Source organism: Hippocampus bargibanti, linkage group LG13 (genome assembly GCF_051943395.1).
Source record: "Hippocampus bargibanti isolate YZ-2025 linkage group LG13, ASM5194339v1, whole genome shotgun sequence".
Lineage (NCBI taxonomy): Eukaryota > Metazoa > Chordata > Actinopteri > Syngnathiformes > Syngnathidae > Hippocampus > Hippocampus bargibanti.
The window spans coordinates 17,475,017-17,498,883 of NC_142746.1; the positions used below are offsets into that span (position 1 = coordinate 17,475,017).

The 23,867-nt window shown below is 39.8% G+C and overlaps 2 protein-coding genes across 2 annotated transcripts in view; one reads left to right on the top strand and one right to left on the bottom strand.

Annotated features, from left to right (window-relative positions):
• cdh23 (cadherin related 23) overlaps positions 1 to 23,867 on the top strand; it is a 156,661-nt gene that overhangs the window by 114,813 nt on the left and 17,981 nt on the right. Inside the window, exons 32-42 of the mRNA XM_089011482.1 lie at positions 85 to 186; positions 748 to 750; positions 841 to 990; positions 1,162 to 1,290; positions 2,180 to 2,308; positions 2,385 to 2,612; positions 19,482 to 19,703; positions 20,776 to 20,895; positions 21,634 to 21,814; positions 21,890 to 22,023; positions 23,580 to 23,789. Coding sequence (XP_088867608.1) covers positions 85 to 186; positions 748 to 750; positions 841 to 990; positions 1,162 to 1,290; positions 2,180 to 2,308; positions 2,385 to 2,612; positions 19,482 to 19,703; positions 20,776 to 20,895; positions 21,634 to 21,814; positions 21,890 to 22,023; positions 23,580 to 23,789 — 1,608 coding nt within the window. The remainder of the gene's footprint in view (positions 1 to 84; positions 187 to 747; positions 751 to 840; positions 991 to 1,161; positions 1,291 to 2,179; positions 2,309 to 2,384; positions 2,613 to 19,481; positions 19,704 to 20,775; positions 20,896 to 21,633; positions 21,815 to 21,889; positions 22,024 to 23,579; positions 23,790 to 23,867) is intronic.
• On the bottom strand, positions 4,562 to 18,866 carry vsir (V-set immunoregulatory receptor). The gene is made up of 7 exons (XM_089011480.1): positions 18,642 to 18,866; positions 11,329 to 11,742; positions 10,296 to 10,346; positions 10,097 to 10,207; positions 9,749 to 9,776; positions 8,257 to 8,432; positions 4,562 to 6,076 (listed from the first exon to the last, which is right to left on the bottom strand). The coding sequence occupies exons 1-7, from the start codon at positions 18,712 to 18,714 to the stop codon at positions 6,039 to 6,041; spliced, it is 891 nt and encodes a 296-aa protein (XP_088867606.1). The 5' UTR covers positions 18,715 to 18,866; the 3' UTR covers positions 4,562 to 6,038.

Consider the following 23,867-nt stretch of genomic DNA (forward strand, 5'->3'; position numbering starts at 1 on the left):
GAAAGAAAGAATGTGGCTTTGTTTACTCTGTCTTGCTCAAAATTATGATGAAGGGTATAAAAAAACATTTGGATGATGTTCCAGGGCCGTATCACAGTTACAGGCCTGCTCGACAGAGAGAAGGGGGACATGTACACCCTGACTGTGGTCGCAGATGACGGAGGACCAAAAAAAGATTCAACTGTGGTATGGGTGTTCATTTCTGGATTGATCTCCACTTTACTTGCATCTCTGATTAAAGCTTTTTATGCATCATGGAACCGGAAAAAAAAGAAAAAGAAAAGACATATATTGACCAGTTTAAGGTTTAGTTTAGACCGTGCTTACAACAGACTTCTTGGGCCGATACCACGTAGGCTTAATCATGCTAAATAGGTTAAACCAGAGCCAGGGATAGACAATAGAGGTAAACAAATTGGCTTCAGGGAGTGGTCCACTGGTCCACAAACCTTAGTGCAGGGACCTATCAGAGCGAGGTCCGGCACAGGGACCTATCAGAGCAGGGGATTGGCACAGGGACCTATCAGAGCAAGGGGTCTGGTACAGCCGCCTCTGTCCATTAGGGATGTCGAGCTAGGGTTAACAGCACAATTTTAGTTCACTGACAAAGCTCTTCAGATGAGGAGTGAAACGTCCGACATTTTCAAAGAAGTACAGATGACGGCTGAAGAAACCTTTCCTCGATGACCAGTGTTACCTTCTAACTTTTTTATCTTCTCCCATTTGCATCTCATATTGGAACAACAGAAGGTAAATTCTCACGGTCTTCTGCATCATTCGTACAATGATGTTCATCTCAAGTTGCCTTTCGTAGCTATATTGGACTTTGTCTGGTGACAGGTGTCAATCATTATACTGGATGAGAATGACAACAATCCTGAGTTTGATATCACATCCGATACTTCAGTGGACATTCTGGAAAACACCGCCCTGGGGAAAAAAGTGGCTGTTGTTCTGGGAAAAGATCGAGATGCAGGATTGAATGGACTGGTAAGAGCGAGAGAGAGAGAGAACACATGGTGATGTCCTTCGATGTGATTTATTGACATTGCATAACACGTCATAGCTGCATCGACGAGATGAGCTGAGAGATGTTTTCAATCGTCTGTCTCTCAGCCCTTCTATTCATCTCTCCCTTGATTACTTCTCTTGCCATCTTAGGTCAACTTTACTCTAGTCGCAGGCAATATGGAAGATGTGTTTAAGATCAAGACAGTGAACCACACCTATGGGGAAGTCTACGTCAATGCTCCTCTGGACAGGGAGTCGGTGGATCGCTACCTGCTAAAGGTCAGATATGGCATTGTATTAAAAATGTTTTTGTTTTTCGAGCGTTACCGTATTTTCTGGTTTAAATATTTATTATATTTGGAAACCTTTTGTCATTCATTGACTTACATTCCGGTGCGCCTTATACACTGGAAAATACGTCGATGAGAAGGTTTCTTCAGCCGTCATCTGTACTTTTTTGAAGGCTAAGAGCTTACACAGACGTACTGGAAAATACGGTAACTTGCTGGTGAGCGTTTTTCTCACCAATGTTGTCTTTTCTGCTCTCGGTGAGCATATGTGCAATTTGACAGTTAAAAGTTAATTCACATTTTTCAAGGGGGAGAAGGCAACAAAATATTTTAACTCATTCACTGCCAGACGTGCAAAAATGTGTCCACTCTAGTGCCAGGGTTTTTGTCATTGTCACTTGATTTCCAGAACCCACACAATATTGAGTTTTAGGACTACATAAAGATTCAGTACAGCGTTAGAAACCTTAGACTCAGAGTTAATTCCTAAATTATATGGATCTAGAATTATATGAGCTTGAAATGAGGGTAGCTGTCCAAAATACCATGCAATACATACATATTGGTGTATATAGGGCTTGAACAACAGCTGAAACTGGAACCAAGTGCTAACGTGGGGAAAAAAAAACATGATCAGTGGCCATAGCCAGCGCTTTATTGGCACCGAAGCATGAAAAACCAAAACCCGAACAAATTCTGGAATGGCGCTCTTCGTCATAGTTTAAATTCCTGAATAAATTTGTGAATGACAGTGAATGAATGAATCTGTTTCAATGTGGATGTGTTTGTGTTGAACTTTGGTTGACAGACAAGTACGTTGTTTGTTGTGCTCAAATGAATCGTGGCACTGATTCATATGCATACGGATGTTGTTGCAGGTGCGTGCCACCGACAACGGTTCACCTCCAAGACACACGGACCACTCCCTCACTATCAATATCCTGGATGTCAATGACAATCCACCTATTGTTGAGAGTCCAAGAGGCTACAATGTTAGCATTAGTGAGGTGGGAGACCAACACAGACAGTGTTTCCTTCCTTGCTGAATATGGTAAATAGATAATTTTATGATTTCAAATGTAGAACGTTGGAGGAGGCACATCAGTCCTGCGCGTGATGGCAACGGACCGGGACACGGGCCCCAACGCTATGCTGTTTTATTACATAACCGAGGGAAACCAAGACTTGACCTTCCGTATGGATCGTATGACGGGAGAGATGGTGACACGGCCCGCTCCTCCCGATCGAGAGCGTCAGCAGGAATACAGACTCATCGTGACCGTGGAGGATGATGGCACACCTCCTTTGTCGGTAAGGACGACAAACACACAAATGAAGTGGCACCTGTTGGACTGCATGTTGGACTATTTTCAAGACCTCCTAATGTCCAAAATAGCACCATTATGAAACCTATAAAAGTAACATAATAGAAATGTAGTTTTTAATTGGTTCAACACTAATAGTTGGGTCTCTCCAGTGCCTGCATAAGCACAAAACGTGAAATCAAAGAAAAAGTTTGCTGTCTTTATCTACCTGTTTACACAAATGTTTTAAAGGACAACGACACCATTTTTTTTGTTTCCTAACTGACATCAGAAAAACGTTTTATAGCATCTAAAATATCCAAAACACACAGGCTGATATTTTTAGTCAAATGCAAAACACCAATACAAATTAGTTAGTGTCCCAAAACTACTTCAAAATGACCTCGGAAATGTCGAGTTTCAGAAGGTCCCGCCCCTTGTTTGTCGCGTCACGCCAGGACGTCTTGCCTTCCTCTAGAATCAAAACAATGGCTTCAGATTCGGAGAAGATGCTTTCTTGTTACTCATCCAGTTATGAATATGATTGAAATAGTTCTGAAGAGCAAAGCATAAATGTTTGCAATCGATTATAGAAGTCCTTCAGTCTCATTTTGAGGCGTCTGGACTCCAATGTAGCGCCCAGAAAATGCACAAGATGACACCCAAACTTTGGAACGTTGGAAATGGGCTGATTTGTCTGCTGGGAATTTGTGTCAACTAGTATCAAATAGTAGTCTTGGTACAACACACAACGATTTACCATCGCGTTATTTGTGTTCCTTCTAATTTCGCCATCAACACGGATCAACACATAGTTTTCAGACCAAACAAAGTACCCAAAATGCATTGTGTGTCACTTTCTCGGTCAGGGGCCTTCCTGACGTGACGTCGGGTCAGGAATCGTCACCAACTCAAAAACAAGACTTCCTGAATATTCAGCGGGAGTCTTAAAACGTAAAATATAGCTATATGCCGTGGAATCTTTGGAAAATACACTCAGTAGAAGTCATTTGAAGTGATTTTACAAATTATGGACACAACTTGTCCGGGGGCGTCGGTTGTCCTTTAAGAGCCAATCATACAGATTTACAATTAATTCATAATTTTTGGAGCAGGATAGTTATTTCACCCATTCCCCCAAAATGCGGTACAGAAACAAAACAGTTCAATTAACTCATTCACTGCCATTCCCAAATGTATTTGGGAATTGAAAAGCATCAAGTGGAGCGCCATTTTTGTTCGTTTTGGTTGTTCTTGCGTGGGTGCCGATAAAGTGCTGGTCAGACCTCTGGCAATGTTTTTTTTCCTCCCACAAGGGGCCAGCATTTGCCTTTTTGTACAGCTCTCCCCATTTGAAGCTTAGATAACTCCAGACCCATATAACTTGAATGAAAGAAGAGAGTCTAAGTTTTCTTACGCTGAATTGAATGTTTATGCAGTCCTAAAACTCAATATTCTGTGGGCTTCTGCAATTTGAGTGAAAATGATTAAAAACCCTGGCACTGGAGTAGACACATTTTTGCACATCGTCTGGCAGTGAATGAGTTAAATTAAAGCATATTTTTCATTGCAGTTGTAACTTTTGTACGATACGGTTACAATTTTACTGGAAACAAGAGCGACAGATGCAGCATAAAAGACAATTCGAATTTACATCACTTACCCTTCACAGTAGACTAAAATGAGAAGTTGCTGACAGTACAGGAAACACCTTCACCAACAAAGCCACAAAACCCAAAAACGGGAAGAAAAATATTGTTTTTACAGCCCCAGAATGTTTTGCAAAATAGAAAAACTTTGTGCTGAATCTTGTTTTGTTTTGTTTTCTTCTGAGGTGATTTCTGACAATGTTACCATAGATGTAGTAAATGAGTTTTATCCAAACAGTCAGTATTGATCCTCCAAACTTAAGCAAAAGGCCTTTTCTTATTGTTGGTAAATTAAAAAGTCAGAATGTTATAGTGGAACTGTTTTATTTATTTATTAAAGCTTCAATCCGAATGATTTAAAGACAATATACAGAACATTTTTTTCATTCACACTGAGGAATATTTGCATAAAATCTTTGTTGGCCACATAAATCTCCAATAGAATAAAATACACACATATACACAATACCGTACAGTATTTACAGAATACCCTGTTCTCAAATTGCGAGAAAATATCCATTGAGCACTTGCTGTACACATCCAAAAGCAAGTCTTTCTCAACATCACAAAGCAATATTTTCTCTCTATCATTCACCCATAGTTAACTCCGATATTTTAATATGCACATTTTTTCAACACAATGTGGAAATGCCAACACAAAAAGAAAAAAATATATATAATCCACCACCATAGACAAACTGTACAAAAACAGCAGTTATTAAACGTTTTGGTTTTTGTTTTGTTGTTTTTAAATAAGGCAACTGGGCTTGTTATCTAACGTTACATGCTTTTTCGTGATACTCAGACCATCACAGGATCAGGATGTGCTGAAATGTGAACGTGGCTAATTGTTCCCTATTGAGACTAAGAAGGAAAAAACGCAACTGAAACAACTGAGCGGGGGGATGGCGGGGGGGGCAGAGCTTTAGAACATTGAGGGATGGGGGGGGGGACGGTCACATCCACAGGCCAGCTCCCCTCAGCAAACAAAACAAGAACTGTACTTGGTTAATCCAAGTTTTGTGATTACTCATTCAAGAAATACAGCAGATTCACTACCTGAGTTAAGAAATGTGGTTTCTTGAGTTTAATCTTTACACTTGGCCTCTGTTAGGACGACTATTTTCAACATTTGATTTTAGAAATCTCTCTCTCTCTCGTGCGCTCTCTCTCTTGACGTCTGGATATGCAGGCTGGTATAGCTGTCATCACAACTAACCTTTGTACATCCGGTGTTGTATCAATTTCCACTAATGCTTCATTCCAAAACACCTAAAATGTAGCCTTCCTTTTTCTGAGATTGGTTTTCAGCAGCAAACCATTAATGCCATGGATGGACGAAACTTTTAAAGGAAAGCTTGGCTAGTAAACTGAAAAAGAAATCAACCCAAATAAGACAAAATGATACATTTTGTGACCCTTGATATCCTTCTGGCAAAGAAACAGTAAAATCATTCCATAGCAGTAGTCAGTGTTTAAATGGGTTACGCCCACATACGTACCCTCAACCCTGCCGCAGCAAAACATTTCCCAAACACAGCTGACTTCTTTCTAGCCTCCAGCTTTTGCAGGTGCAGAAAGGAGTGTTTGAAATCAAAATGCAGTCAATCCGTTACCTCCTACAGACCAAAACACGGTGCACAGATGAAATTCCCAAGAGAGGTAATTGTGAGACAGACCGCGGGAAATGTTGCTCTGGAGGCACAGAGATGAAAACAAACAAAAAAAGTTGCAAAGCTGTTTCCAGGTCAGCAGTTATAGCGAAGAGGGAGTCCCGTCCCTCTTTAAAGCAGGAGGATGTCTGGAGACTCTGGGATGGTGTCTGTAGTAGAGAAAAAAGAAAAGGCCATTAAAGGACAACCGACGTCACTTTTTTGTTTTTTAACTGACACCAGAAAAACGTTTTATCGCATCTAAAATACCCAAAACACGCAGTATGCTATTTTTATTCAAATGCAAAACACCAATAAAAATTACTTAAAGTGTGCTAAAACTGCAAAAAATTGAGCTGCGAATTGGGCATTTTCAGAAAGTCCCGCCCCCAGTTCGTGACGTCACGCCAAGACATCTTGCATTGCTGCAGGATCAAAACAATGGCTTCAGATTTGGAGAATATGCTTTCTTGTTCCACATCCAGTTATGAATATGATTCAAATAGTTCTGAAGAGGAAAGCATACATGTTTGCAATCGATTAAATAATTTATTCCGTGCCATTATGAGGCAACGTTGAGGGCAGATGTCTCAACGAAAAAGAGGCACAAAATGGCGACCTCCTGTGGCCACCTCCGTTTCCACAGGCTGATAAATTCCTTATATGGAGCTTGGACACCCTCTTCTGGCGGCTTTTGGGTGCAACACAAGGTTTTCAGACCAAACAATACAGCAAAATACATTAACGTGATGGGAGGACTGCTACAATGTGTCTTTTTTTTGGGTGTGGGGCGTTCCTTTAGTGATGTCACGTACGGACTCGTCACCAACTCAAAAACAAGACTTCCTGAATATTCAGCGCGAGTCTTAAAATGTAAAATATAGCTGTATGCGGTGGAATATTTTTAACATACGCTCAGTAGAAGTCATTTGAAGCCATTTTACAAATTATGGACACAACTTGTCCGGAGACGTCGGTTGTCCTTTAAATTTACATTATGTTGCAACATTTTGCCATAAACGGAACCAGCTTCTAGGTAGGTTCCTCTCAGCAGACCAAAAAAGATGAAGAATAAAGTTGAAGTGTGGCTTTTTAATCACACTAAACAAAAACAGTGACACGAAATTATTGGGTTGTGTGATTTGCGTCATAGATGTGAATTGCTAAAGAATATGACCGCTGGCAGGGAAAAATCCAAATTGACAAAAGTACAAGTGTTTTACTTTTGTTAATATGACGGTGTGTGTGTGTATTTCCTTGGAACCTGTACTATAATATCAATTGATGAAATAAGAAATAAATCATAAGATTGTTGAGTTGGAAAATAGTTTTTAAAAAAGCAAAGAATGTAATTTTCAGCTATGTGGGGGTGGGGGGAATTGACTAAACTTGTTGGTCCCATCTGTCGCAAGCTATCTCATTTGAATGAGAACACAGCATTTTACACAAGCATCCGCCAACATTTCCAGCAAACGTGCGATGTTTCGAAACTCTCGCACCATGGTTACATTTGTATTGCGTCACAGGTCTGTTATCATTCTCATTTTGAAACACATATTTCAAGTCCTTCCTTTGTACTTCTGAAATAGGAGTTAGCCTCCGAGAGTTGTAAAGGTTCACGAGAAATACGATCATTTGAAAGTACAGTCACCGACGTTCTATTGTACTGGCCTCCAAAACAACAGTCATGAAGACACAAGCTTTTATTCATTGGTCTCGCTGCCTGAGCTTTGAGCTGTTTCTTTTGCCAGATTATAACTGTGTATACTCTTATGTTTATTATTTTACGTTATGTTAACGAGCTATTTACCTATCTAGCTAGCTATCTATTAGTCATCTATTAGCTAGCTACCTAACTTGATATATTTGAGTAATTCCCGGTTGAACAGGGTCACCGTTGCTGGCTACCGAGCTAGCTATCTAGCTAGCTATCTATTTGCTATCTAATAGGTGTCTAACTAGCTAGCTATCATTCTATTGGTTGTCAATTGGCTAGCCAGCTAACTTGATCTGTTTCGGTTATTCCCAGTTGAGGGGGCGCTAGTCGTGTGGCTGCCGCTGCTCACCTACACAAAAACTGATCTTGTGACTGTAAAGTGACCTTGAGAGTTTTGAAAGGCGCTGATAAATGTAATGTATTATTATTATTATTATTATTAGCTATCCGTTAGCTAGCTTTCTAGCTATTTGACTTATTCTGGGTTGAGTGAACGCTGGCGTGTGTGGCTGTCGCTGCTCACCCACAGAAAAAGTTATCCTGTAACTAAAGTGACCTTGAGAGTTTTGAAATGCGCTTATAAATGACATTATTATTTATTATTATTATTATTATTATTATTAAGTGTCTTACCTTCTATTGGGAAGAAAACGTCCCCATGTGCAGAAGGAGTCATGGGGGTCCCTGGGTCAGATAACAGATGGCGGCCAGTCCCCGAGGACTGCCTTGTCATAATTTGAGCGACGGTGCGGGTCTTCACTCGGGGTGATTCTCGAAGAAACACTGGGTTCTCATGGCCCTGAGCTTCACTGAAGACAAAACAAAAAAGAAGTTTGGGAGTATGAAGCATTTTTATGTGACCAATAACTTTGGTATGTTTCAAAAAAGGGGGCCATATTTGGAGTGTTAAAAATTTACGGGGGCCAACCTTGGCAGATGTTTTTTTTACAATACAATACACATTGATTTATATAGCGCTTTAACAACAGCTGAAGCTGGAACAAAGCGCTTAACATGGACAACTATTATATACAGGAAATAAAGCAGTCACAAAGATAGTAGAAAGCAAAACTAAGATCAAGTCTGAATCATGTTGAGTCAAATGCCAAAGAGTACAAGTGAATTTACATATAACAGCAATTAATTTCAATTAAAAAATATAATATATATATATATATATATATATATATATATATACAGTAAAGTCTCGTTATATCGATATCGGATATATCGATATTATTTCTATGCACACACGGAGAAAATTACATGCAAATAGGGTCGGATATATCGATAGTCCCGGTTATATCGATATTTTTTCGGACTCCCTTGAATATCGATATAACGAGACTTTACTGTATATATAATATGCCGATAAAGCGCTGGCCATGGCCTCTGGCAGTGTTTTATTTTCCACAAGGGGGCAGCATTTCCCTTTTTACCCCATGTTAGCGCTTTGTTCCAGCTTCAGCTGTTGTTAAAAGCTATATGAACCAATATGTATGTATTGCATTGTATTTTGGACAGCCGCCCTCATTTCAAGCTCATATAACTCCAGACCCATATAATTTAGGAATTAACTATTTTTTTGCAGACAAAAGAAGAGAGTCTAAAGTTTCTTATGTTGCATTAAATGTTTATGTAGTCATAAAACTCAGTATTCTGTGGTTCCTATAGAATTCAAGTGACAATGACAAAAACCCTGGCACTGGAGTGGAAACAGTTTTACACATGTCTGGCAGTGAATGAGTTAAGCCTCTACATTGGAGCACTTAGCACACGCAGGTACAGCAACAACTGCCCAATGTATTAATTCTGCATTCGGGCCAGACGTTATTGATTTTATGATGGAGTCTGCGGGCCGGATGAAAATTGACCACAGACCACATTTGCCCCCCGGGCCGGACTTTGGACATGTCTATGTTAAGCAATTCTTTCCAGTCTTTTCTGATCAGTAGTACTCTTAATAATAAACTGTATGCTGTCCAAACGGATCCACAGATGGACAAAATTTGGCAGCGATGCGGGTATATAAAAACAATCCATGTGGAAGACATTTAAAAGACCAGATGTGTTCTGAAACACGTCCTGTCATAACAGCTGCCATACAAATTGTGGGAAAACATACCTGTCCATCCTCACCAGCTCTTGTGCACCTGGGACAAAGGAAATAGGTTATTGTGTATGAAGCGAAACAAAGCCGAAACACATATGTAGTGTGCGAACAAGTTTCCCTCAGTTGATTCAACTCTCAAACAGGAAATGTGTTTTTTTTAGACAAAGCAGGAGGAAAATATTGAGGGCAATAGACGTTTGAAGTCGAACTCTTTGTGCTTCACTTAGCCTCATTTGGGCTGAAAGCGGACCTCATATTGATTTTTTTTTTTGCTGTACTTCCACTCAGTGCTATTATATTGTGCAGGTGTACCTCACAAAATGTCCTGTTAGCTTGACATACGGTATCTGCAATACTTACGTCTGTTCGAATGGCTGCTCTGTCTCTGCCTGTAGACAAGAAGCAAAATAATAGGCAGCGAAATCAGAGCCAAAATGCAGGCTGCAATGGCCAGAGCCACTGGTACAGCCCCTAAAGATGGAGCAGAAACAATGTCAGTTCCAGTCATTGCCAGATAAACAGAATAATGAACAAGAGATATTAAAACGTAAAGACAAACCTTCAGTTAGTGCAGTATCTGTGATGGAACATTCTTGTGATCCATTTGTTCCTGTGAAGGATATATTGGATTTTCAGATCCATACTATTTCAAGGATCATTTGCTGTAGTTTGGCCTATGTCACTGTCTACTAACAAAAAGGATCAAATCAAAAATCTTCATCTTGAACTTAAAGGAAAACCGACGCCTCCGGACATGTTGCGTCCATAATTTGTAAAATCACTTCAAATGGCTTACACTGAGCGTTATTATATTCTACGTTTTAAGACTCGCACTGAATAGTCAGGAAGTGTTGTTTTTGAGTTGATAACGATTCCTGACGTGACGTCACATCAGGAACGCCCCTGACCGAGAAAGCGACACACAATGCATTTTGGGTACTTTGTTTGGTCTGAAAACTTCGTGTTGATGGCCAAATTAGAAGGAAAACACATAAATAATGCGATGGTGAATCATTGTGTGTTGCACCATGACTACTATATGACACTAGTTGACACAAATTCCCAGCAGACAAATCAGCCCATTTCCAACGGAGCTTGGGCGCCATCATGTGCATTTTCTGGGATGCTACATTGGAGTCCTGACGGCTCGAATTGATACGGAGGGACTAATTTAATCGATTGCAAACATTTATGCTTTCCTCTTCATAACTATTTGAATCATATTCATAACTGGATGAGTAATAAGAAAGCATCTTCTCCGAATCTGACGCCATTGTTTTGATTCTAGAGCAAGGCAAGACGTCCTGGCGTGATATCATGAACAAGGGGGCGGGACCTTCTGAAACTCGCCATCTCCGAGGTCATTTTGAAGTAGTTTTGGGACACTTTAAGTCATTTTATTGGTGTTTTGCATTTGACTAAAAATATCAGCCTGCGTGTTTTGGGTATTTTAGATGCTATAAAATGTTTTTCTGATGTCAGTTAGGAAACAAAAATGGTGTTGGTTGTCCTTTAAAGGTACTACATTGGAAAGTGAGGGTAATGTGTTATACCGACACATTTGGCAAATTAACGTTCATGATCGCACTTACGTGGTGTCACATGGAGTATAACGTGACTGTGGGAACTCTGCACAAGGCTGGCATGATTATGGTCTTGCTGAAAGTCCAGGACCATACAGCAATAGCGCCCCTGGTCAGCGATTGTCACGTTCTGCAGAACCATCCAGAGGTTGTTTTTCGTATATCCAAATTTGAACCCTGGTGGCAAGCTGCGGTTTCCATGCGGATGACCGTAGGTCATGTGTCGCGGGCCTAACCGTCCCGTGCAGTGTTTATTGCTGTGCGGTGTGAAAAGCCAGGCGTGTTTTAGGACGTCAGAGGGAGCCAAAGGAAGACCTGCCTGGGCGCAGTCGGGTGCAAATGTTGCCCCTTCCGGACAGGTCCAGAAAAGGTGAGCGGTAGAAATGCTCAGTGAGGAAGGGGAATGTGATGTGTTCCCGGTCACTACAAGGACGAAAAACATGAAATATTTCAGTACCATTTTGCTATTTTAAAGTCCATTTACAGGCCTTTCTGGAATTAAATGAACAATTCTGATCTCAAAGGTGGGGTTTGTATCCTGTGGATTTTATCACATGACTGAAAGCCTCAAATCGGAGCACAATTCCCCAATGAGGAGGCTGTTTTTATACCAGCATTAGACTTTTTATGGATTGACGCATAACATGAAATAATAGCAAAACATGTAACTTTAAAGAAAGCAATGGTCCAATCAGTGAAAACATTTATCATGCAAACACAACACCAATGACCAGTCCCTTGGGCATGACAGTTCTTACCAAGGACAACAACAGACTGCCCTATTTCAGTGCATTACAAACTTCCTGGTTTTTGTGAGCATTTTGGCCTGAGCAGCATACAGCTTCCTCTTCTGTAAAGTTGTATTTGGAGCATTTTAAATGATTATACATAGCATCTGGGACATTCAAATTGCCAAGTCATCAAAAGAAGTTCATACACAGTATTCTAAATAGGGGGGGGGGATTATACCAAACAGAAAATGTAAATTCGGCTTTAGTCTGAATCAGCATGACTTTTAAAAGGTGTTAGGTTGACCCAAAAGAATGCAATAGACCTCGATCATTTGATTCCCTTTACTGTGATATGGTCTTGGAATTATATGGCCATTTCTTTGCATTCTACAGTCTCAGTCTTAATTTTTTGCACCGTTTTACTCTGCAGTTCCGTTGCACCGCCAGTTCGAACTGTATGGTCCAAAGAATGAGTATCAAACTCTGCTGCATTTGTTGCAAATGAAGACATTAGCTTGTGTACTTGTGGATGCGGGTTGCATTGTACTGTCAATGTGATGTTTGTGTCTTTCCCATTTGGCCTCTTCCTCTGCCTTGATTTGCATGATGCCTGCCAAATAAGTCAGTGTTAACCCATTCACTGCCAGACGTGCAAAAATGTGTCCACTCCAGGGCCACGGTTTTTGTCATTGTCACTTGAATTCCAGGACCCAGAGAATATTGAGTTTTAGGACTACATAAACATTCAATACAGCCTAAGACTATCTTCTTTAATCAGAAAAAGAGAATTAATTCCTAAATTATATGGGTCTGGAGTTATAAAATAAGATGCAATACATACATATTGGTTTATATATTGCTTTAACAACACCTGAAGCTGGAACAGAACGCTAACATAGAAAAGGGGAAATGCTGCCCCTTGTGGAAATAAAATTATATTGCCAGAGGCCAGCAATTTATCGGCACCCAAGCATGAAAAATAAAACCCGAACAAATTCGGGAATGGCGCTCTGTCATATTTTCAATTCCCGAATACATTTGTGAATGGCAGTGAATGAGTTAAAAAGTACAGTGAACGCCAGATCATGAGTGGATTGGCATTTTTCTAATTTGTCTGTTTCCAAATGTTTGTGAAGGGGTAACCTGTTGCTCATTGCATCTTGGTGTCAAAGAAGTTTGCTGAAATTAGTTGAAGAGTTTTAATTTAATATCAGTGTTGCTTTTCTACTTTTGTGGCACATACAAGCAGTAACAAACTATTTTTTTTTGGGGGTGGGGGTGCAAATTACTGATGGATTTTTCACTCTTCAAGTCAAGGCTTGCTTCATATTCCCGCGGATGGCAAGGCTCACTCACTGTATATTGGTTGCAGATAAACGTCCATGGAAGCCACTAACTTTTATACCAACTGAAGGAGGGCCATATTACGACTTAAGGTCACAGAGGTAGCTGTAATTTGTCCAAAATGATAACGACCGGCAAGGTTGTAAACCAATAAAAAAGACGTATTCGCTTAGCTAATGACGTCATGTAATTACAGAATAGTACACAGGACTCCAACACACCTGGAAAAACTCTGCTTGCGTTTGGCCTAAAACTAGGAGTCATCTATACAAAGGCTGCGGTTTATAGGCAAAGCTCGAGCCAACGCTGACTGCTATCTTTTAGTTTGCCCTCACACCCAAGGCATGAGTCTGGTATTGAGGGAATGCACAAGAATGAGTCGCTCTTTGCCTTGTGGCATGTGTGGTTTCTTACAAAACGTGTCTTTTACATCTGGAAGTGCTAGTGTTTGGCCTCTAGTGTTGTTGACGAAAGAAAACGGAGTTCTGTTATTCAAAGCAAGCATTTTTTCCCCCTGACAGTTGTGTTCAGTATGGAATGTGTGTATGTGTGTGTGTCATATGTGGTTATAGTTAAGAGTGCACTTCACGAGAAGTGATTTGACTCCATTTCATCTGTTTTCATGCCAGTGTCGTGTGTGGTTTATGCGTATTATCGTTTTCTAAACACTTGGCTATTTTTGACTGAAATAAAACTTGGGCGGGATTGAATTCTGGTTGCTTGTACAACCACAGATGATGACGGCAGTGTGGTAAACAGTGACTGTCGTAAAAAAAAGCAGACTGAGATTGTTGTTGTGCGTCTGCATGTCCGATACGTTCTCAGAAACTAAAAGCACACATGAGGTTCTTCTTTGTACTGTAGAGTTTTTAAACCACATCTTATTCTTCAGCACAGCACAGAAGTCTTCAGATAGATCAAGTTAATGTTTGAGGGTCCTAAATCAGTCATACTCCAAGGAATGAAGATATCTTCAAGGAGACATCAGTCCATTTTCATTCCCAAATGTTGTCATTAGGTTAAGTTGAAGCCTAATGACAACTGACTTTGTGTAAGAGACAGGTTGTACTCTGAAGTGGTAGCTTTCCACTAGTATCGAACACCCTTTCACCCCCATGTCATCATGTCACCAAACAATCTGTAAATTTCGAGGAAAGGGTTTCTTCAGCTGTCATCTATACTTCTTTGAAGGTGCCGGACCTTTTGCTTCTCATCCGAAGAAACAGATTGGTTTCGGGGAGTGGTCCACTGCTCCCCTAACCTTAGAGCAGGGACCTATCAGAGCAGAGGTCTGGCAAGGCCACCTCTGTCCATTAGGGATAAAGGGCCAAGTTTACCAGCACAACTTTAGTTCACTGACAAGCTCTTTGGATGGGGAGCGACATGTCCGACACCTTCAGAGAAGTACAGATGACAGCTAAAGAAACCTTTTCCTCGATGGACCACTCCTGTACGACTGAGATCCGACACAGACACATTTGTAAATTTGTCCAATTATTACCTTATAGGTAACTGCCTAAATTCTTTTTGGAGTGACTCAAATGGTCAAAAAAACTATCCATACCATCCCACATTTTTAAATAACTTTGAATTTTGGTTGCTATTGTTTAGGACTTCTAACTGGAAAAGGGTCCATTGTTGTCCTGATTGCATATTTGCTGATTAAAATGAGCAATGTTTTCTGTCATTTTTATCCAGGAGGGAAATTTCTTTGATAATTGTGATACTTTTGGTCACTATGATATGAGAGCTTATTAGGTGGGGACATATACCTTCTATTTTCTATCTATCCATTTGTGTCTGTGTTTGAAGTAAATCTGTGAATGGGGCTGAATTAAACATGGCTAAGTAAGGCAGTCTATGAGAAGGTCCCATTAGAATTATGTGCAAGGAAAGCAACACGTTTACATACTCGGTGCGTATTCCTACAGGGACGTAATGGGTATTTTTGACATGGGTGTGTCAGTATTTGAGGAGTGGACATCCTTCCTGAATTGTCCTTCCACATAAATAAGACCCGCCTATCTACTTGATGTTAACAATGAATTTACATAGAAATAAGATGCTGGTTTTCTGTAGGAGGACATGTCAAACTGGTTGCACGTCTCTGGAAAAAGATAAGTCCATAGAGAACAGTACCGGCGTATTCAAAACTTGACACTTTCCCCCAAATATCCAATTGTAAAATTATATTAGGGTGAGCTACAAAAATAATGAAGAAGCAGACAATGGTCATGTTTGTTTTGTTTTGCCTGTTTTTTTGGGGGGATTGAGAAAGACAGAAGGTTCTTTTTTGTTTCAACTGAACTTCACTACATAGCATAGTTTTGATAAACGGAGCATATCTGCATGTGGTATGTTTAAAATGAGGTTGTGGAGGACGACTGTGAACTCTGCACCATCCATTGTGCTCTGGAGGCAATAGGAAGACCACTGAGGGATGATTATCATGAATCTTTGCCCCCATGGCTGTTCCTGCCACTGTGGAGGGACAATAGGACGGGAAGCCCTTGTCCACTCTCGTTTCACACCCACACCGCCTTCCTTTCCGGCTCCTTTTTGACATTTCTTCCATGTTCCCTTTTGTAGATCACAAAAATGTACGTCATGTATCCGTTATTAACTTAGAGATGAGTTCAAGGCAAAACTTTGAATCAGCATCATGACCATCATATGCTCAAGTGAATTTGGTCACGGCATATTTTACTGTCCAATGGTATACTATAGGTGTGGTCTGTAGTGGGTGTTTTTTCCTGGGTATCAATCAAAAAGGGGTTAGGGATAGGTTAGGCCCTTTTTTCTTTCTTTTTATTGACAGCTTTTTGTTACAATCTTAGGCTCCCTTGGTCTCAGGTCCCTAAAGAGTCCCCCAGGGTGCACAATCAGTCCTGATTTTGTCATAGTCAATGACACATGACAGCTTTCTCATTGACAACAAAACCTCCTTCCATTCTGTTTATTTCTACAAAGCCCACCAAAATTACTTCAGACATTTTAGTTTCTAAAAAAGAAGTCCTGCTCTAACACAAGTGGCCAACTGGTAGATCTGGTATCTTTTGACTCATTTTAATTCACAACCTGTTTATTCAAGGGCCTCCCCAGGCGCACACCCCTTTTTCACACCTCCTCCAAATGCAAATGTGTGAGAGACTATTAAGAGTTAATGAAACCAGCAGCAGGAATCCAGAATATCCCTTCAACACACAGTTTGTACTGAAGCCATTGGGAGAAGCAAAAACAAAGATAAAGCAACGAAAGTCTCTTTTGTTATTGCTTAGAATGCGGATATTCATATTTGAGGTCCAATTAACTTGGCTTGTTTGATTTTTAACTTGACAAAAGCCTAAATTTCATGCTTCCTTTTTTATAACCACCGTTTTACCTACAACTGGCTGTTTCTGCACATATGCAGTTTGAGGTTAAAATAGAGCTGCAATTAATAATTATTTTTATAAATGAGTGTTCTTTTTTTCTATGAATGAATCAGAACTTTCTGAACATACATCCCATCATCCATCTCTCTCTTTCTCCCTCACTCTCTCACGCTCTCACCCCCTCATACCCCACCCCCCTCTTGTTGTTTGGTATCAAAATAGAGTACTGAATATCCTTCCTTGAGTTTACCACTCGGTGGAAAGTGCTTTAAATGAAAAGCTAATCTTTCTGATTTCATCAAGTGAGTGATAATGAAACCTGATAGAGTTGCAAAAGTGAATTTCCAAGTCGCTGGACAACGTTGAGTTAATCAATATCTTTAAATATTCATTTTCAGATAGTTTTTGTTCATTTGCTGCTCAGATGAGTTCAATTCCTTCTGTTTGATGTGCGGGTTATGCTCAACATTATTTGTTGTTGGTAGTGAAGCAGTCAAGGTGTTGTCATTGGTGGTCAATGCTGTATCCTTGATACGAAGGAAAATAACCACAGAGAGACTTTGCCGCATAGCAAAGGCCTACTGGATGGTATTCACTCCCATAGCCTTCACAACTAACATACATGACAACAAAGGGCTGCTTCTTAATACTCACATCCTGTCTTCCAGATTAGAAAAACTCCCATAGGCCACATCCTGTTGATGAGACTGACCCAGGAAATCATTTTCGATCACTGCCCCTTAATATTGATTTATTCAGCACAGAGGATCGATGGATTAGATGTGCTAGCAAGGACGGGAGGGGGAGCAGACATGGTCACATCATGTCTGGTACTCATCTGCCATTTTTGACTGCCACTGTGCTGCACAGGCACCAAAATAGTTTTCTCAACCTGGAGACACTAATTATATTTTTCTTTCAGCCCATGGTTTGTGTAGAAGGCCATTACTAACAGGGATACTAACAGCTGTTTGGGCTCAAAGACAACTAAGACGTTACAAGGCTGTGAGCAACTGGAGTACACCCTTGAGACACTTTCTACATTTACCTCAATACTTTCAACAGGATGCATACATGACAAACATTTTATTATATCTAAATCGCTGCTGTGAAATAATATGCTAAAGTTTATGTAAATGGTATTATGCTAGAGGCGCAAAGTGGTCAGAGAAGTGTTAGCACCCTGCGTCTGAAGCCAACAGCTGTCCCATCTCTATAAAACAGTCAGCTGCTTAAGATTGCATGGCAAAGTCCTTGACAAAGACACACATTTAAGTGCGGTATTAGGCCAACATAAACGCCAGGTCGTTTTGTTTAGCAAAGAGGTTACTAGTATGTACTGCGCAATGATATATGCATCAACGTTAGGATGCGTATGCAAAAAAAAGTGCGCTCTTTGGTGTGAAATTTAAGACTAGATTTCTTTCACAAACTCTACACATCTTTAGACAACACGTGTTCAACACTAAATCTCGTAGAAATTGAATGAGCACCATTCCAAGTGTTTTTTAATAAATTAACAATATGTTGCTTATTTTGGTTGAGGATTTACATTGCGTGTGTTCTCTGTTAAGTCATTAGGAAATACAAGGTAAAAACAACGAAAACAAACTCAGTTTGAAATAAAACTTGCAGTAATTGCATGGCAAAACAAAATATGTCACGCATCTCACAACGTTACGTTTAATTGTACGCAACTTCCAAACTACATTCACTCGGTCGCATTATGCTTGCTTTTAAAAAATGCCTTGAAATGCGTTAACGTGGTTAAACATAAAGTCACAATTTATGTCGTTTTTTTTCGTAAAAGTTCGTAAGGACAATGCGCAAATCGCTGGCACACGCACGCTCAGTCGTACGATCATCAACTCACCTCCACTTGTGGACATCACAAGGCAACAACACCAAAACAAAATCGTTTTACTCCCAAGTAATCCGGACTCCATGCTTGCCTGTGTGGCCCTTATAAAGATCGTCCTCTCAAACTATTTTGACGAGGATTCTACTCGAGCAGAACAAGAGCTTCGCTTGAATTGCAATTAGAGAACCTATCCTTGGCTCTCCAAAATCTGCGTGTGTAGCTTCTGAGGTTGGAAAGTTTGTGCTACTCTGAAGTAACGTGACATTTCGAGCGTTTACATTGGACCGCCCACTCCTCCCAAGACCCAGAACAAGCGAAACGCCAACACTATTTTTCAAAAATATTTTAGATGATTTATATTTTTATGTTTTAAAACATACTAATACATAAATAATTTTGACTGACAAAATATGTTTGAAGATTTTTTTTATTAGGAGGGTCTGGAAGTGGTTATTGTGTGTTCGTATAGCGAATTGCCTTCACAGTTATCACATCCGCCTCATTGGTTCAAAATTGAAATACTGCACAGTGATACCTTGGCTTTCAAACTTAAAATCTTTTTCTCCTTGCGTTCATAGAAATAGTATCGTAATAAGCAGTACTATCGATATAACCGATATCGATATAATGAAAGTTTACTGTAATTCATCATAACTCAGCACACTGTCCTATTTACAATACAATACAATACAATACATATTGGTTTATAAAGCGCTTTAACAACAGCTAAAGCTGTAACAAAGCGCTTAACATGGGCAACTATAAACAGGAAATAAAGCAGTCACAAAGATAGTAGAAACTACAGTCTATCTTTGACAAATGTGGTATACAATTTTTTTTCTTATCACACAGACTTCGACCACCATCCATGTTCACATCGTGGATGAAAATGACAACGCCCCTGAATTTCCAGAGGAGGAGTATGTCACCGTGCTGAGCGAGGGCCCTGAAACTGTGGGCGCCACCATCGCTACGGTGACAGCTGTTGATCCAGATGAAGATCTGAACGGCACTTTGCGATATGCCATTACTCAAGGCAACCTGGACCAAACTTTTCATATCAACAGTATTACGGTGAGGTTAAATCAGTCAAGTTTGAAACAAAGATGGATTTGTGTGTTCTTAAAGGACAACCGACGTCTCCGGACAAGTTGTGTCCATAATTTGTAAAATCGCTTCAAATGACTTCTAGTGAGCGTATTTTACAAAGATTCCACTGCATATAGCTATATTTTACGTTTTAAGACTCGTGCTGAATATTCAGGAAGTCTTGTTTTTGAGTTGGTGACGAGTCCTCACGTCACTGAAGGAACACCCCTGACTGAGAAAGAACACATTGAAGCAGTCCTTTCATCACGTCAATGCATTTTGCGTTACTTTGTTTGGTCTGAAAACTTCGTGTTGATGGCGAAATTAGAAGGAAAACACATAAATAACGCGATGGTGAATCCTTGTGTGTTGTGACAAACATTTTGAGCCCATTGAGCCCATGTATTATTATTACGCACAGAGCCCATGTCTTATTATTATTTCCACACTGAGCTTTGTCGCCATCTTCTGCCTTTTTTGGGTGCGACATTTCCGCACCCCCTCTATTGCCTCAAAATGACACGGAATAAATTCTTTAATCGATTGCAAACATGTATGCTTTCCTCTTCAGAACTATTTGAATCATATTCATAACTGGATGTGTAACAAGAAAGCATGTTCTCCGAATCTGAAGCCATTGTTTTGATTCTCAAGCAAGGCAAGACGTCTTGGTGTAACACCACGAACAAGGGGGCCGGACCTTCTGAAACTGGCCTCTTCCGGTTTCTATTTTTTTGCAGTTTCAGCACACTTTAAGTCATTTTTATTGGTGTTTTGCATTTGACCTAAAATATCATACTGTGTGTTTTGGGTATTTTAGATGCTATAAAACGTTTTTCTGATGTCACTTAGGAAACAAAAAAGTGATGTTGGTTGTCCTTTAAATTAGATTTTTTTTAAATGTATTTACTTCTTGCACAGCAGATATTTTCATTTTTGCTTTCATCTCTGATTTAATTATTTAAAAAAATAAAGGACTACAAGTTTGCTGGCCAGTGTAATTGCAGTGTCAACATGTGGCTTAAAAAAGTTTCATTTGTGAATTTTGTGTGTTTAGGGGAGGATTACAGCTGTGAAGGAGCTTGACTTTGAGATCAGTAATGGACACTATGCTCTGGTTGTCACAGCGACTGATCAAAGTCCAAATCCTGCTCATCGTTTGACATCTAGCACCACAGTAATGATACTTTTCATCCTTTTTCCTCTCTGTTTAAGAACATGTACTGAAAAATGTACGATAACTCTTTACGCCCTCTTTTCGAATGTCATCAAACAGGGACTTAGGACAACACACTGTAGTATCGTCACATTTTCAAAACACAAGATCCATTAAAATATTGCCTTTCCAAAGATTTAGATACTCAGTATTGCATTATGAGTGAAAACTGAAGAGTTATGTCATTGTAAAGCAGGGGTGTCAAAGTCATTTTTTGCCACGGGCCACATTGTAGTTATGGTTTCCTCTCGAGGGCCGTTATGAATTTGGGGAACCCATTAGAATGTTTAAATCCCTTCAAATATTACATATAGAGCACACAGCAAATTAATGAATGAAATCTGAAGTCAAGAATAATGACTTTTATTGTGGTTGACATCCAAAAATATGAAATTTTGGCTCAGATTTTAGCAATTATCATGGAATTTAACAAGTTTGATTTGCTTTCGCGGGCCGAAAAAAAATGATGTGGCGGGCCGGATTTGGCCCGCGGGCCTTGACTTTGACACCTGTGTTGTAAAGGATTAATTGTATCATTCACATCTATTGTCTTATTGTGTGTAGAATACATTGTGTGTAATAATGTGTTATATCATACTGGTGAGAGTTAAAAAAAAAGCATTTTTCATCGTGATTTTACAAAAAAAAATGCACATCGTAAAGAAATGTGATCATGTTAAATTCTCATTTTTACCAAAGGTGCTGGTGAACGTCTTAGACGTGAATGATGTAACACCCACTTTCCCCAGTGCCTACGAAGGCCCTTTTGTGGTGACTGAGGGCCAGCCAGGTCCTCGGGTCTGGACACTCAGAGCAAGAGATGAAGACTCAGGGCTGAATGGCAAAGTGGAATACAGCATCACTGGTGGAGATCATCAAAGTAGGTCTTGATGTGTTATCTTTGTTTCTGAAGTGTAATGTTGCTCAGTAATTGATTTCTGTCTTGCTTTACAAGATGAATTCATGATTTCTCCTGTGGAGGGGGAACTTCGAGTGAGGAAGGATGTTGAGTTGGACAGAGAGACCATTGGCTTTTACAACATCACTGTCACAGCCAGAGATTTGGGCACGCCGTCGCGCAACAGCTCGGTGGGTGCATGTGACGCAAACATACCATCACATTCTCACCACTGTTTTTTTAGCACTAAAATCAGAGTTTGATAACTTTTTTAATTAGAATAGTTATTCATTCAGAAGATAACAGAACTACAACTGATCAGCTTGATCATCAAAATGTCACTCTGATATAAGATTAACTGCCACTTGCCACTTTAATTGAGGCAAGGTATTGATAACATATCAGTATTAATTGAGTTGAGAAAGCATAGACTTTCATCGCGGTTGAGCAAAAGTGTAAAAAAAAATGTCCCCGATGGGACTGCACTTTGTTGACATTATTAGTGAGTATTCATTGTTTTCTTCAAGGAAACCAAAAGCACAGCGTATTATTATAAAATATTTGTTACAATACAAAACAATAATGATTTCAAACAGAATTGATGAGCTACGTTAATTTGATGTGTACTTTGGTGGTTTTCAAAACAGTTAAAGATCAGCATTTACCTCATTCACTGTCAGACTTGCAAAACTCTGTCCACTCCAGAGCCAGGGTTTTTGTCATTATCGCTCAAATTCCATCACCCACAGAATATTGACTACATAAACATTCAATTCAGTGTAAGAAACCTTAGACTCTCTTCTTTCGTCAAAAAAAAAGAGTTAATTCCAAAATTATATGGGTCTGGAGTTATATACGCTTGAAATGAGGGAGGCTGTCCAAAATACAATGAAATACTTACATATTGGTTTATATAGCGCTTTAACAACCAGCTGAAACTGGAACAAAGCACTCAGATGGACATCAGGGAAATACATTGCAGAGGCGATGACCAGTGCTTTATCGGCACCCTATCAAGAAAATAAACAACCTGAACAAATTAGGGAATGTCGCTCTACGTCATATTTCAATTCGTCATATTTGAACATGCGTATTGGTTGCACACGATTGAAATCTGCCAAAATGGTGGGATTTTCAATCTTATGTAACGAATGTATGTGTTTAAATTGTGCAAATCCAAAGACTTCCTATTTCTTTGACTTAAAACAAAAGTTAATTACTGCTAAACGTAATGCCTAATTTGACTTTTATGAAAAATGACAAAGGCTCAATGCCCAAATGTGCTTGTACTGCGAAGGGGGAAATAACTAGTTCCATGTACCATGTTGTTGTTTCAGAACCTGCTTGCATTGATGAAACTTTTATACTGTCAAAACATGTTCCCCGTCGCTTTGCTAAAGTTATTGCCTAACTAACAGTCATTTCTCTAGTTTGTAAGTGTGTGTGTGTCTGGGTGGGGGGGGATGTGGTTGTGTCATCATCTAAAAAAAGTAGCCAGTCTCTTTTAGGAAGCAGTAGAACTTACAAATACGTATTTTCAAATGTAGAAGTCATGAAAGTCAAGTCATGAGAAAAATGAATATTGAAATACAGAATACTGTAACGCAAGAAAATATTTGCACTTAATTTCCAAACATTAAATCCTTAATTTTGATGACATTCTCATGTGAAATTTGCTGTAACCAGCACCTGACAGCCTCATTTGTATTTCACGACCTTCATATTCAGAGCTATGTGTTCCCCTCAGGTTGTCGTGGGGATCCATGTCCGAGACATCAACGACAACGACCCCGTCATCCTAAACCTGCCTTACAACACCAGTGTGAGCGAGGGTGCCTCTATACATACATCCGTGGCACGAGTCCGAGCTCGAGATGCTGACAGCGGGCCCAATGCATTGCTCTCCTATAACATCACGGCTGGCAACCGGGATGGCGCCTTCTACGTCAATGACACAGTGAGCGAATCAGATACAGATGCCCATAATTTGAGATTTTGTCAATCACATTTCCGAAAGAAAAAATCCTTCACATGT

What these genes read in the sequence shown, in the direction of transcription:
- vsir (XM_089011480.1), bottom strand. Translation starts at nt 18,714, where the DNA reads ATGGAGTCCGGATTACTTGGGAGTAAAACGATTTTGTTTTGGTGTTGT. An exon ending in TATACTCCATGTGACACCAC is followed by an intron (nt 10,347 to 11,328) that starts GTAAGTGCGATC and finishes TATCCTTCACAG; the next exon opens with GAACAAATGGATCACAAGAA. An exon ending in GAGCAGCCATTCGAACAGAC is followed by an intron (nt 9,777 to 10,096) that starts GTAAGTATTGCA and finishes CCTTTGTCCCAG; the next exon opens with GTGCACAAGAGCTGGTGAGG.